Source organism: Salmo salar, chromosome ssa01 (assembly GCF_905237065.1).
Source record: "Salmo salar chromosome ssa01, Ssal_v3.1, whole genome shotgun sequence".
Lineage (NCBI taxonomy): Eukaryota > Metazoa > Chordata > Actinopteri > Salmoniformes > Salmonidae > Salmo > Salmo salar.
Window position 1 is genome coordinate 11,314,453 of NC_059442.1, and position 14,818 is coordinate 11,329,270.

Sequence of the window (14,818 nt, forward strand, 5' to 3'; positions counted from 1 at the left end):
TGCATTTGTGAATGAGTGTGTGTGTGTGTGTGTGTGTGTGTGTGTGTGTGTGTGTGTGTGAATATGTGTATGTGTGTATATGTGTATGTGTGTGTGTGTGTGTATATATGTGTATGTGTGTATATGTGTATACATACCTGGAGTGTATCTCTTTATACCTCTTCAACACCAAACCAACACAGCCGGTCTAAAGCAGTGGTTCCCAAACTGTGGGGCCCTAGGGGGCGTGAGCTAATGTTTTTAGGCCATTGAGCGGGAATCCCCCCTGTGCCCCCCTCCCCCCGGTGAAACATTTTGAGAACCACTGGTCTAAAAGTACCAGATGGGCGGGGTTTGCTCTTTTGCAACTATTCTATTGCTTCCATATAGTCAGACAAGCTCAATCAAGCCTAGATAAAGTATTTGAAATTATTTTCAAATATAATTTGGTCTGCACCAAACCAACCCATGTGAATTATTAGGCGTATATCTCTTTAAATGCTGGTGAAGGGACTCCAAGGAGTGAGAGTTCACTTTCTGCCTGCTCTATATTGGAGCGTTACGTTCAACATTTCCTAACTCAATTACTTCAAATAGTAAATCCAATAAAACTCAGCCTAAGTGAACTGCAAATGCTACTGTCTCTAGCTTGGTCCCAGATCGGTCAGTCTCTACCCTGGTCAGTCTCTAGCCTGGTCCCAGATCGGTCAGTCTCTACCCTGGTCAGTCTCTACCCTGGTCAGTCTCTAGCCTGGTCCCAGATCGGTTAGTCTCTAGCCTGGTCCCAGATTAGTCAGTCTCTACCCTGGTCAGTCTCTATCCTGGTCCCAGATTAGTCAGTCTCTACCCTGGTCAGTCTCTAGCCTGGTCCCAGATCGGTTAGTCTCTAGCCTGGTCCCAGATCGGTCAGTCTCTACCCTGGTCAGTCTCTAGCCTGGTCCCAGATCGGTTAGTCTCTAGCCTGGTCCCAGATCGGTCAGTCTCTACCCTGGTCAGTCTCTAGCCTGGTCCCAGATCGGTTAGTCTCTAGCCTGGTCCCAGATCGCTCAGTCTCTACCCTGGTCAGTCTCTAGCCTGGTCCCAGATCGCTCAGTCTCTACCCTGGTCAGTCTCTAGCCTGGTCCCAGATCGATCAGTCTCTACCCTGGTCAGTCTCTACCCTGGTCAGTCTCTAGCCTGGTCCCAGATCGGTTAGTCTCTAGCCTGGTCCCAGATCGGTCAGTCTCTACCCTGGTCAGTCTCTACCCTGGTCCCAGATCGGTCAGTCTCTACCCTGGTCCCAGATCGGTTAGTCTCTAGCCTGGTCCCAGATTGGTCAGTCTCTACCCTGGTCCCAGATCGGTTAGTCTCTAGCCTGGTCCCAGATTGGTCAGTCTCTACCCTGGTCCCAGATCGGTTAGTCTCTAGCCTGGTCCCAGATTGGTCAGTCTCTAGCCTGGTCCCAGATCGCTCAGTCTCTACCCTGGTCAGTCTCTAGCCTGGTCCCAGATCGATCAGTCTCTACCCTGGTCAGTCTCTACCCTGGTCAGTCTCTAGCCTGGTCCCAGATCGGTTAGTCTCTAGCCTGGTCCCAGATCGGTCAGTCTCTACCCTGGTCAGTCTCTACCCTGGTCCCAGATCGGTCAGTCTCTACCCTGGTCCCAGATCGGGTAGTCTCTAGCCTGGTCCCAGATTGGTCAGTCTCTACCCTGGTCCCAGATCAATCAGTCTCTAGCCTGGTCCCAGATTGGTCAGTCTCTAGCCTGGTCCCAGATCGATCAGTCTCTACCCTGGTCCCATGTCGGTTAGTCTCTAGCCTGGTCCCAGATCGGTCAGTCTCTACCCTGGTCCCAGATCGATCCGTCTCTAGCCTGGTCCCAGATCGGTCAGTCTCTACCGTGGTCCCAGATCGGTCAGTCTCTAGCCTAGTCCCAGATCGGTCAGTCTCTACCCTGGTCCCAGATCGGTCAGTCTCTACCCTGGGTCCCAGATCGGTCAGTCTCTACCCTGGTCAGTCTCTACCCTGGTCCCAGATCGGTCAGTCTCTAGCCTGGTCAGTCTCTACCCTGGTCCCAGATCAATCAGACTCTACCCTGGTCAGTTTCTACCCTGGTCCCAGATCGATCACTCTCTACCCTGGTCCCAGATCTGTCTCTACCCTGGTCCCAGATCAGTCTCTACCCTGGTCCCAGATCTGTCTCTACCCTGGTCCCAGATCAGTCTCTACCCTGGTCCCAGATCGATCAGTCTCTACCCTGGTCCCAGATCGATCAGTCTCTACCCTGGTCCCAGATCAATCAGTCGCTACCCAGGTCCCAGATCGATCAGTCTCTACCCAGGTCCCAGATCGATCAGTCTCTACCCAGGTCCCAGATCGATCAGTCTCTACCCAGGTCCCAGATCGATCAGTCTCTAGCCTGGTCCCAGATCGATCAGTCTCTAGCCTGGTCCCAGATCGATCAGTCTCTAGCCTGGTCCCAGATCGATCAGTCTCTAGCCTGGTCCCAGATCGATCAGTCTCTAGCCTGGTCCCAGATCGATCAGTCTCTAGCCTGGTCCCAGATCGATCAGTCTCTAGCCTGGTCCCAGATCGATCAGTCTCTAGCCTGGTCCCAGATCGATCAGTCTCTAGCCTGGTCCCAGATCGATCAGTCTCTAGCCTGGTCCCAGATCGATCAGTCTCTAGCCTGGTCCCAGATCGATCAGTCTCTAGCCTGGTCCCAGATCGATCAGTCTCTAGCCTGGTCCCAGATCGATCAGTCTCTAGCCTGGTCCCAGATCTGTCTCTAGCCTGGTCCCAGATCTGTCTCTAGCCTGGTCCCAGATCTGTCTCTAGCCTGGTCCCAGATCTGTCTCTACACTGGTCCCAGATCTGTCTCTACACTGGTCCCAGATCTGTCTCTACACTGGTCCCAGATCTGTCTCTACACTGGTCCCAGATCTGTCTCTACACTGGTCCCAGATCTGTCTCTACACTGGTCCCAGATCTGTCTCTACACTGGTCCCAGATCTGTCTCTACACTGGTCCCAGATCTGTCTCTACCCTGGTCCCAGATCTGTCTGTACTTTAGCCTACTCCATTGTAAAGCCAAACACTGGCATGACAATTCCATAAAGAGCCGTCTAGAATCTGATTGAAATGGCTCATGTCCCTTCATTGTATACCGTAGTATGAGTGGTCAAAGCGTTGAGTCATCATCGGGCAGCTGGTGTTGACACTGGTGTCAGTTGAAACAAGCTCATGGTCAGGGTTGGGGAGTAACTGATAAACTGCAACTGTAATCCGTTACCAGAAAGAAAAAAATAACTAATCAGATTACATATACTTTTGAAAAACTAGATGATTACTTCTTGGATTACTTTTCCATTAAGGATGTTGGTGAGAAAAAAAAATACATTGACACCTTTCTGTTTTTTCAAAGACATTCAATTCAGCACTGGAAAAAGGTGCAAGTTTAAATTTGTTCTACCTGAGCGAGACTGACCAGAATTCAGAGACCACTATGATGTCAGAGACCACTATGATGTCAGAGACCACTATGATGTCAGAGACCAGTATGATGACACACCAAATACATTTGATGGATCATTTTGTCTTCTTCTAGTACCTCATAACAGGAAACGAATCAAAATGAACAGAAAGTAAATCAGATGTTACCAAGTTTGGGTAATCCAAAAATGACGTTACTGATTACAATTTTGGACAGGTAACTAGTAACGGATTACATTTAGAAAGTAACGTCCTGAACCCTGCTCATGGTCAGTTACTTATACCGGAATATGGCAACGAGCTGCACACTTAATCATTAACGCACCAACCACCTCATGCGCACAAAACGTTGAAAATACATTAAAATACATTGAAAAGACGTTAAAAAAGACGTTCAAATACATAGAAAAGACATTGAAATTCAATAAAAGTTGTTGAAAAGATGTGAAACGACATTAAAAGACATTGTTAAGACGACGTTAAAAACATGTCTTCTTCGTTAAGCACGTCTTGCTCAGTGCGTTCATTAGCACCTCAACCAGACCACTAACTAACTACAACAATTATTTCTGGTTACAGCAAAACTATTCAAAACAGATAAAAATCATACTAGAAAACTTTACCACAATCGTGAATAAAAAGGTGCAATGGTCAACCAGCAAGAGTTGAAACTCACTCTCAATGGGTATGATCACTGAATAATAACACTTCTGTTCGTGAACAGAGGCATCAAACTCCTGTATCACATCTTAGAAAAGCCATATCACGTTCTTAACTACAGTAGCCTTTACTGTCCAGATTGTGTGTCACGAACAGGCCATTGGAAACCAATCAATCAGATGTAAACAAACATCATCTCATTCTCACATACCTCAATACAACTCCTTCAAACAATTCTTCCTTGATCCTCTCTCCATGTTCACAGAAATTCTCAATGTAACTATCGCCCACGCTCTCTGTGTCCACCTCTCTTGCTCTCTCTCTCTCTCTCTGTAATGGACTTTGCTTGTTGTTGTCTAGTAGTGTGCGAGCCTATCCTGTCCAGTCCTACAGAGCCAGTAGTCAGTGGAGAAGTGGAGGACTCTAGGATCACAGCAGCTGACTCATGGCCCCGCACAACCCTCCAAGGCACCGGAGAAAATAAACCCCATGAGTGGGGAGAGAGGCGGACACACACACAGAAAGAGAGACACACACACACAGAAAAAGAGAGAGACACACACACACAGAAAGAGAGAGAGACACACACACAGAAAGAGAGAGAGACACACACACACACACACACACACACACACACACACAGAAAAAGAGAGAGACACACACACACACAGAAAAAGAGAGAGACACACACACACACACACAGAAAGAGACACACACACACACACACACACACACACAACTCCTGTGTTTTTATACAGGCAGGAAATGGAAGAGAGTTATTTATTTTCTACAAGGGCCCTAGGAGACATGGCCTGCGTCCCAAATGGCACCCTTTTCCCTACATAGTGCACTACTTTTGACCATGGCCCATAGGGCTCTGGTCCAAAGTAGTGCGCTATATAGGAATGGGGTGTCATTTGGGCCAAACATGATCCGTCTGGTCCTTGTTCTTGTTACAGATGAACCAATTCTCTAGAAACAAGCAACGTAATAATGGGAGCATTATCATTCAAAGCCTGCCTCTCTGAAACAAGGTCACAAGAGATTTGACATTTAAGTTTCTTAGCCAAGGGCTAACTTGCTGCACACAGATGAGGGTGGTGGGGTGTGTGTATGTGCGTGACTGTGTGCGCGTGTGTGTATTCTACTGACCTTTCCAGAGCTGGAACTTGATAATGATGGGCAGAGAGAGATGAGAAGAGAGAGAGAGATGGGCAGAGAGCGAGATGGCCAGAGAGAGCGAGATGGCCAGAGAGCGAGATGGCCAGAGAGAGAGAGATGGCCAGAGAGCGAGAGATGGCCAGAGAGCGAGAGATGGCCAGAGAGCGAGAGATGGCCAGAGAGCGAGAGATGGCCAGAGAGCGAGATGGCCAGAGAGCGAGATGGCCAGAGAGCGAGATGGCCAGAGAGCGAGATGGCCAGAGAGCGAGATGGCCAGAGAGAGAGAGATGGCCAGAGAGAGAGATGAGAAGAAAGAGAGATGAGAAGAGAGAGGACCAACTCACCTGTGTGGATGTGTTTAGTCAGTTGTGAGGTTGTCGGCCCTATTCTAGCATGTTCTTATTAGGTCTAATAGAAATTCTTAGAAACTACAGCCATATACACTTTTCAAAGAAACTATATAAAACCTCAATCCAATGAAAGACACGAGTCAGTCTCAGTTTCTTCTGTCTTATAACTCATCTGTCTTGCCTTAAGACTCAAGGGGGTGTACTTACAAAACGGCCTTACTCAAGCACCTGCATTTTGGATCCCCCTAATATCTGATACCTCAGCAACTCTCTGTAGTTCACACACTCTCCCTCTCTGTCTCTGTGATACACAGTCCTCCATCATAGTTGAATAAGGCCTATGATTATCTGACTCCTAAGCATACAGCAAAAACAAGCAGTGGTTGCTCATTGGCTCCAAAAACAGGAACCAACCAAACAATGGGCAGTAATCAAACCTCTCATCGCCTCCAGCACAAAGCAGACTACCGTCAAAACAGTCTGGGTTAAGGACCAAGTTTCACTTACTAATTACCTTGAGTCTACAGTTTAGACAGCTTTCATACAACAACAAAACAACTAAGTCAGTAAGCCAGAACTTGGCTGGACAAGAAGCCATCAGCCTTCAAAAGGCCCTCATTGTTCCAATGTAACCTTCAGCAGATACTCACTGCCCAGCTTCCTTCCTTTCTGATGAGGGGGGAGGGGGGTCTAACCATAGAAATAGTATGACTAGCCCATGGTTCTTACTCAGAGTCAGTCATATTCATGAATTGGCTACAACAAATGTGTCATTATTCATTTTCTGGATGCACAATGAATGTAGTGAGTGTGTTCACACAGAACATCCTTTGATAGTCTTTTAAAAAGAGCTTTGCACTGATTTGTGAAGAAGAGGTCAAGTCTATTTAGCACATCTCTAATGTGTTATCCAAACAACAAAAAGGCTAAAAAGCAACAGAAAAAACAAAAAGCAATTTTCTACAAGAAGATAAATGTATTATTGTGGTCAACAATGTCTAAATGTACAGAAACTGTGAGCACAGACATCCACAAACACATACATACCAGTTAGCTACACTATTCAATCAAAATGCAATAAAGCCAGCAGAAAAACAGCTCCAGAGTTGTAATCTACCTACTTTGGCTGGAGACAATCCAGAGCTGCAAATAGGGCTGCCAGTCAGAGCTCTAAATTTAGTACTCTGGGATCTCTCTGCTCCCTGAATACTGTGTCCTCTCTTTCGCCCTCTATCAGTCCCTCATTGGTCTGACTGCACTGCAACTCACAGCAGGTGAACTACAAGTTGAGTTCCAGTGAATCCTTCCATCAGTCCCCCCTCCCCCTGCTCCCTGTCTCTCACTCACTCCCTCTCCCGAAGATCACCATATCCATTCCGCCCATGCTCCCCCCCTCCCCCAGTCCCTCCCTCCCTCCTCCCCCAGGCACTATCTATGACAAATCCAGGCCTGTCTTTTTCACAAGTCGCAAGTAACCAGTTTATAACTTGAAGTTTAACTCTGGCATTACAGATCACATTAAATACACATTCACCCACCTTCTCCCTCTCTTACACAATTTCCTATCACCAAAATCAACAGTCAACCTGTGCTTCTTCAAGGTAAACTATTCCGAGCATGCAGTCAGATAAAGAGTGAATGTGGTTGGTCTGTGCATTCTCCAATAGGAGGAGTGAGTTTGCTGTTGTGCTGTGTTAGGGCAGCGGTGGAAAAAGTATCCAATTGTCATACTTGAGTAAAAGTAAAGATTACTTGAGTCATTTCCTATTAAGTTAAGTGAAAATCACCCAGTAAAATACTACTTGAGTAAAAGTCTAAAAATATTTGGTTTTAAATATACTTAAGTATCAAAAGTAAAAGTTATAAATAATTTCAAATTCCTTAAATTAAGCAAAGCAGACATTTTCTAGTTTGTTTTATTTACAGATATCCAGGGGCACATCATTTACAAACGAAGCATGTATTTATTGGGTCCGCCAGATCAGAGGCAGTAGTAATGACCAGGGATGTTCTTTTGATAAGTGAATTGGACCATCTTCCTGTCCTGATAAGCATTCAAACTGTAACTAGCACTTTTGGATGTCAGGGAAAATGTATGGAGTAAAACGTACATCACTTTCATTAGGAATGTAGTGAAGTAAAAGTAGTAAAAAATATAAATAATAAAGTACAGATACCCCCCGACTTAAGTAGTACTTTAAAATATTTAGACTTAAGTATTTTACACCATTGGTGTTAGGTGGCCGTTGAAAGCAGCAACACAAACACAGTGGTGGTTCATCCAGCCTGCCTTGTGTACGCCTCCTCCAAAGATAACATGTGTCTGCTAAGTATTGTTTGGTCCAACTAGGAATCTAATTCAGATTTAATTCACATCAAGGCCATTCATTCAATGTTAATAAGGAGCAGAGTTTTTCCTGGTCAGGTTATTCGACATTCATTCATTCAGCAGTGAGCGCCTGTACAATGAAAACATTAACAGCCATGCTGGAACACTGGGTTGTGTTCATTAAGTAACAAATGAAAGAAAACAGACTGAAACAAGGAGGGACAACCTGGACATGTCCAGAAACACTCCTTTTTGCTTTATGTTTCAAAACGTTTTTAAAACGTTTTCCATTGCGTGCCCTAATGAACACGACTCAGGTCTTTAACATAGGAGCAGTAGACTACCATGTGTACTGCGGTCCCCAGGTCTTTACAGTAGGAGAGGTAGACTACCTTGTGTACTGCGGTCCCAAGGTCTTTACAGTAGGAGAGGTAGACTACCATGTGTACTGCGGTCCCCAGGTCTTTACAGTAGGAGAGGTAGACTACCATGTGTACTGCGGTCCCCAGGTCTTTACAGTAGGAGAGGTAGACTACCATGTGTACTGCGGTCCCCAGGTCTTTAACTTAGGAGAGGTAGACTACCTTGTGTACTGCGGTCCCCAGGTCTTTAACATAGGAGAGGTAGACTACCATGTGTACTGCGGTCCCCAGGTCTTTACAGTAGGAGAGGTAGACTACCATGTGTACTGCGGTCCCCAGGTCTTTACAGTAGGAGAGGTAGACTACCTTGTGTACTGCGGTCCCCAGGTCTTTACAGTAGGAGAGGTAGACTACCTTGTGTACTGCGGTCCCCAGGTCTTTACAGTAGGAGAGGTAGACTACCATGTGTACTGCGGTCCCCAGGTCTTTACAGTAGGAGAGGTAGACTACCTTGTGTACTGCGGTCCCCAGGTCTTTACAGTAGGAGAGGTAGACTACCTTGTGTACTGCGGTCCCCAGGTCTTTACAGTAGGAGAGGTAGACTACCTTGTGTACTGCGGTCCCCAGGTCTTTACAGTAGGAGAGGTAGACTACCTTGTGTACTGCGGTCCCCAGGTCTTTACAGTAGGAGAGGTAGACTACCTTGTGTACTGCGGTCCCCAGGTCTTTACAGTAGGAGAGGTAGACTACCTTGTGTACTGCGGTCCCCAGGTCTTTACAGTAGGAGAGGTAGACTACCATGTGTACTGCGGTCCCCAGGTCTTTACAGTAGGAGAGGTAGACTACCTTGTGTACTGCGGTCCCCAGGTCTTTACAGTAGGAGAGGTAGACTACCATGTGTACTGCGGTCCCCAGGTCTTTACAGTAGGAGAGGTAGACTACCTTGTGTACTGCGGTCCCCAGGTCTTTACAGTAGGAGAGGTAGACTACCTTGTGTACTGCGGTCCCCAGGTCTTTACAGTAGGAGAGGTAGACTACCTTGTGTACTGCGGTCCCCAGGTCTTTACAGTAGGAGAGGTAGACTACCTTGTGTACTGCGGTCCCCAGGTCTTTACAGTAGGAGAGGTAGACTACCATGTGTACTGCGATCCCCAGGTCTTTACAGTAGGAGAGGTAGACTACCATGTGTACTGCGGTCCCCAGGTCTTTAACTTTGGAGAGGTAGACTACCTTGTGTACTGCGGTCCCCAGGTCTTTACAGTTGGAGAGGTAGACTACCATGTGTACTGCGGTCCCCAGGTCTTTAACTTAGGAGAGGTAGACTACCTTGTGTACTGCGGTCCCCAGGTCTTTAACTTAGGAGAGGTAGACTACCTTGTGTACTGCGGTCCCCAGGTCTTTAACTTAGGAGAGGTAGACTACCTTGTGTACTGCGGTCCCCAGGTCTTTACAGTAGGAGAGGTAGACTACCTTGTGTACTGCGGTCCCCAGGTCTTTAACTTAGGAGAGGTAGACTACCTTGTGTACTGCGGTCCCCAGGTCTTTACAGTAGGAGAGGTAGACTACCTTGTGTACTGCGGTCCCCAGGTCTTTACAGTAGGAGAGGTAGACTACCTTGTGTACTGCGGTCCCCAGGTCTTTACAGTAGGAGAGGTAGACTACCTTGTGTACTGCGGTCCCCAGGTCTTTACAGTAGGAGAGGTAGACTACCTTGTGTACTGCGGTCCCCAGGTCTTTAACTTAGGAGAGGTAGACTACCTTGTGTACTGCGGTCCCCAGGTCTTTACAGTAGGAGAGGTAGACTACCTTGTGTACTGCGGTCCCCAGGTCTTTACAGTAGGAGAGGTAGACTACCTTGTGTACTGCGGTCCCCAGGTCTTTACAGTAGGAGAGGTAGACTACCTTGTGTACTGCGGTCCCCAGGTCTTTAACTTAGGAGAGGTAGACTACCTTGTGTACTGCGGTCCCCAGGTCTTTAACTTAGGAGAGGTAGACTACCTTGTGTACTGCGGTCCCCAGGTCTTTACAGTAGGTGATGATGTTCCTACTGGACGTGTAACCCCTCAGCTGGGCAAACTGGTACCTGGACACACACAGACGGACCAATGAAGAAAGAGATGCATTTATTGAATCTAGAAATAAAATTTAAAAAATGCAGATTTCAATGTCATTAAAGACTCAAATGATGCATTCACGATGGAGGATAACACAACCCATGAGAACACAGCCCATGAGAACAATCCTACATAACATTAGGATAGAAAGGGGTAAGAGGTCACCAATGTAAATGTATTAAGCTGTTTATTTATCGCACCGTCATTCGTACATTATACTAGTTGGCACATTGTCAAAACACTGTACATAGCTTATGTAACATTTTAAAGGTTATACTACATTTTCTACTGGTAATAATATCATATTTTAAACGTTGTTATTCTCTTGAAACTTTGTGTATGTAATGTTTACTGTTAATGTCTGATTATTTCCTTTAGATTTGTTGGTTTCTGTCACTGTTGTTTTGTTTTTCACTTCCTTTGGCAATGGCAACATGTTTACATTGCCAAAGGAAGTGAAAAACAAAACAACAGTGACAGAAACCAACAAATTTAAATGAAGTAACTAAAATTCCCTGTCTTAGGTCAGTGAGGATCACCACTTTATTTTAAGAATGTGAAATGTCAGAATAATAGGAGAGAGAATGATTTATTTCAGCTTTTATTCCGAAGCGAGCGAGAGGACACGGAGCGAGCGAGAGGACACGGAGCGAGCGAGAGGACACGGAGCGAGCGAGAGGACACGGAGCGCGAGCGAGAGGGAGAGTGGAGACGGTACGAGCGAAAGGGAGAGTGGAGACGGTACGAGCGAAAGGGAGAGTGGAGACGGAGCGAGAGGGAGAGTGGTGACGGAGCGAGAGGGAGAGTGGAGACGGTACGAGCGAGAGGGAGAGTGGAGACGGTACGAGCGAGAGGGAGAGTGGAGACGGTACGAGCGAGAGGGAGAGTGGAGACGGAGCGAAAGGGAGAGTGGAGACGGAGCGAGAGGGAGAGTGGAGACGGAGCGAGAGGGAGAGTGGAGACGGTACGAGCGAGAGGGAGAGTGGAGACGGTACGAGCGAGAGGGAGAGTGGAGACGGTACGAGCGAGAGTGGAGACGGAGCGAAAGGGAGAGTGGAGACGGAGCGAGAGGGAGCGTGGTGACGGAGCGAGAGGGAGAGTGGAGACGGTACGAGCGAGAGGGAGAGTGGAGACGGTACGAGCGAGAGGGAGAGTGGAGACGGAGCGAAAGGGAGAGTGGAGACGGTACGAGCGAGAGGGAGAGTGGAGACGGAGCGAGAGGGAGAGTGGAGACGGAGCGAGAGGGAGAGTGGAGACGGTACGAGCGAAAGGGAGAGTGGAGACGGAGCGAGAGGGAGAGTGGAGACGGAGCGAGAGGGAGAGTGGAGACGGAGCGAGAGGGAGAGTGGAGACGGTACGAGCGAAAGGGAGAGTGGAGACGGTACGAGCGAAAGGGAGAGTGGAGACGGAGCGAGAGGGAGAGTGGAGACGGTACGAGCGAAAGGGAGAGTGGAGACGGAGCGAGAGGGAGAGTGGTGACGGAGCGAGAGGGAGAGTGGAGACGGAGCGAGAGGGAGAGTGGAGACGGTACGAGCGAGAGGGAGAGTGGAGACGGTACGAGCGAGAGGGACAGTGGAGACGGTACGAGCGAGAGGGAGAGTGGAGACGGTACGAGCGAGAGGGAGAGTGGAGACGGTACGAGCGAAAGGGAGAGTGGAGACGGAGCGAGAGGGAGAGTGGTGATGGTACGAGCGAAAGGGAGAGTGGCGACGGTACGAGCGAAAGGGAGAGTGGCGACGGAGCGAGAGGGAGAGTGGAGACGGTACGAGCGAAAGGGAGAGTGGCGACGGAGCGAGAGGGAGAGTGGAGACGGTACGAGCGAGAGGGAGAGTGGAGACGGTACGAGCGAGAGGGAGAGTGGAGACGGTGCGAGAGGGAGAGTGGAGACGGTACGAGCGAGAGGGAGAGTGGAGACGGTACGAGCGAGAGGGAGAGTGGAGACGGTACGAGCGAAAGGGAGAGTGGTGACGGAGCGAGAGGGAGAGTGGAGACGGTACGAGCGAAAGGGAGAGTGGAGACGGTACGAGCGAAAGGGAGAGTGGAGACGGAGCGAGAGGGCGAGTGGAGACGGAGCGAGAGGGAGAGTGGAGACGGAGCGAGAGGGAGAGTGGAGACGGAGCGAGAGGGAGAGTGGAGACGGAGCGAGAGTGGAGACGGAGGGAGAGTGGAGAGTGGAGACGGAGGGAGAGTGGAGACGGAGCGAGAGGGAGAGTGGAGACGGAGCGAGAGGAGACGGAGGGAGAGTGGAGACGGAGCGAGAGGGAGACAGAGCGAGAGGGAGAGTGGAGACGGAGGGAGACAGACATAGAAAGAGAGACAGACGTGCAGAGTGAGAGGTGAATATCAGCATTATAAACACCACCTACACGGAGTACCCAACAAGGCACAACAAAGACGCTGAGCACCTTCTCAACGTGTACACCAAAACACCCTCCCAAGTCCTGACACGAGAAGTCAGAGGTCGACTGATAACATATTATTATATCTTAGTCTTCTCCCTGCCTGCTGTTGTTTTCTACAGGCTGTCCAATCACCTTACACAGGGGGAGGGCCACTGTGCTGTCACTCTATCGTAACACCTGCTACCCAAACCCATTTCCATACAAAACCCTAGAGACACTACAACCATATTGTAGGTACAGTAATAGTCAACATGTGCCATTACATGAGGGTACAGCATCATAGCCATGGGTCATACGCTATGAGGGGGGTACAGCATCATAGCCATGGGTCATACGCTATGAGGGGGGTACAGCATCAAAGCCATGGGTCATACGCTATGAGGGTACAGCATCAAAGCCATGGGTCATACGCTATGAGGGTACAGCATCAAAGCCATGGGTCATACGCTATGAGGGGGGTACAGCATCATAGCCATGGGTCATACGCTATGAGGGGGGGTACAGCATCAAAGCCATGGGTCATACGCTATGAGGGTACAGCATCAAAGCCATGGGTCATACGCTATGAGGGGGGTACAGCATCAAAGCCATGGGTCATACGCTATGAGGGGGGTACAGCATCAAAGCCATGGGTCATACGCTATGAGGGGGGTACAGCATCAAAGCCATGGGTCATACGCTATGAGGGGGGGTACAGCATCAAAGCCATGGTTCATACGCTATGAGGGGGGTACAGCATCATAGCCATGGGTCATACGCTATGAGGGGGGTACAGCATCATAGCCATGGGTCATACGCTATGAGGGGGGTACAGCATCATAGCCATGGGTCATACGCTATGAGGGGGGGTACAGCATCAAAGCCATGGGTCATACGCTATGAGGGTACAGCATCAAAGCCATGGGTCATACGCTATGAGGGTACAGCATCAAAGCCATGGGTCATACGCTATGAGGGGGGTACAGCATCATAGCCATGGGTCATACGCTATGAGGGGGGGTACAGCATCAAAGCCATGGGTCATACGCTATGAGGGTACAGCATCAAAGCCATGGGTCATACGCTATGAAGGGGGTACAGCATCAAAGCCATGGGTCATACGCTATGAGGGGGGTACAGCATCAAAGCCATGGGTCATACGCTATGAGGGGGGGTACAGCATCAAAGCCATGGGTCATACGCTATGAGGGGGGGTACAGCATCAAAGCCATGGTTCATACGCTATGAGGGGGGTACAGCATCATAGCCATGGGTCATACGCTATGAGGGGGGTACAGCATCATAGCCATGGGTCATACGCTATGAGGGGGGTACAGCATCAAAGCCATGGGTCATACGCTATGAGGGTACAGCATCAAAGCCATGGGTCATACGCTATGAGGGTACAGCATCAAAGCCATGGGTCATACGCTATGAGGGTACAGCATCATAGCCATGGGTCATACGCTATGAGGGTACAGCATCATAGCCATGGGTCATACGCTATGAGGGTACAGCATCATAGCCATGGGTCATACGCTATGAGGGTACAGCATCATAGCCATGGGTCATACGCTATGAGGGTACAGCATCACAGCCATGGGTCATACGCTATGAGGGGGGTACAGCATCATAGCCATGGGTCATACGCTATGAGGGGGGTACAGCATCATAGCCATGGGTCATACTCTATGAGGGTACAGCATCATAGCCATGGGTCATAAGGGCTCCCGAGTGGCGCAGCGGTCTAAGGCACTGCATCGCAGTACAAGAGGTGTCACTACGGTCCCTGGTTCGAATCCAGGCTGCGTCACACCTGGCCGTGATTGGGAGTCCCATAGGGCGGCGCACAACTGTCCCAGCATCGTCGGGGTTTGGCCGGGGTAGGCCGTCATTGTAAATAAGAATTTGTTCTTAACTGACTTGCCCAGTTAAATAAAAGGTTAAATAAATGTAAAAAAGAAGCTATTGTCTAAGAGAATATATTACAGATCAATTATTATTATAAACTGA

At 48.8% G+C, this 14,818-nt stretch overlaps 1 protein-coding gene across 2 annotated transcripts in view; it reads right to left on the minus strand.

Moving 5' to 3' along the window:
- Positions 1–14,818, minus strand: part of LOC106612959 (connector enhancer of kinase suppressor of ras 1) — a 99,447-nt gene that overhangs the window by 60,374 nt on the left and 24,255 nt on the right. The window contains exon 4 of one of the 2 annotated variants that reach the window (XM_045714239.1): positions 10,309–10,393. In XM_045714239.1, the coding sequence (XP_045570195.1) occupies positions 10,309–10,393 (85 nt within the window). Of the gene's footprint in view, positions 1–8,676; positions 9,607–10,308; positions 10,394–14,818 lie in introns of those variants that run through there. The other variant, XM_045714238.1, reaches the window with a different exon arrangement.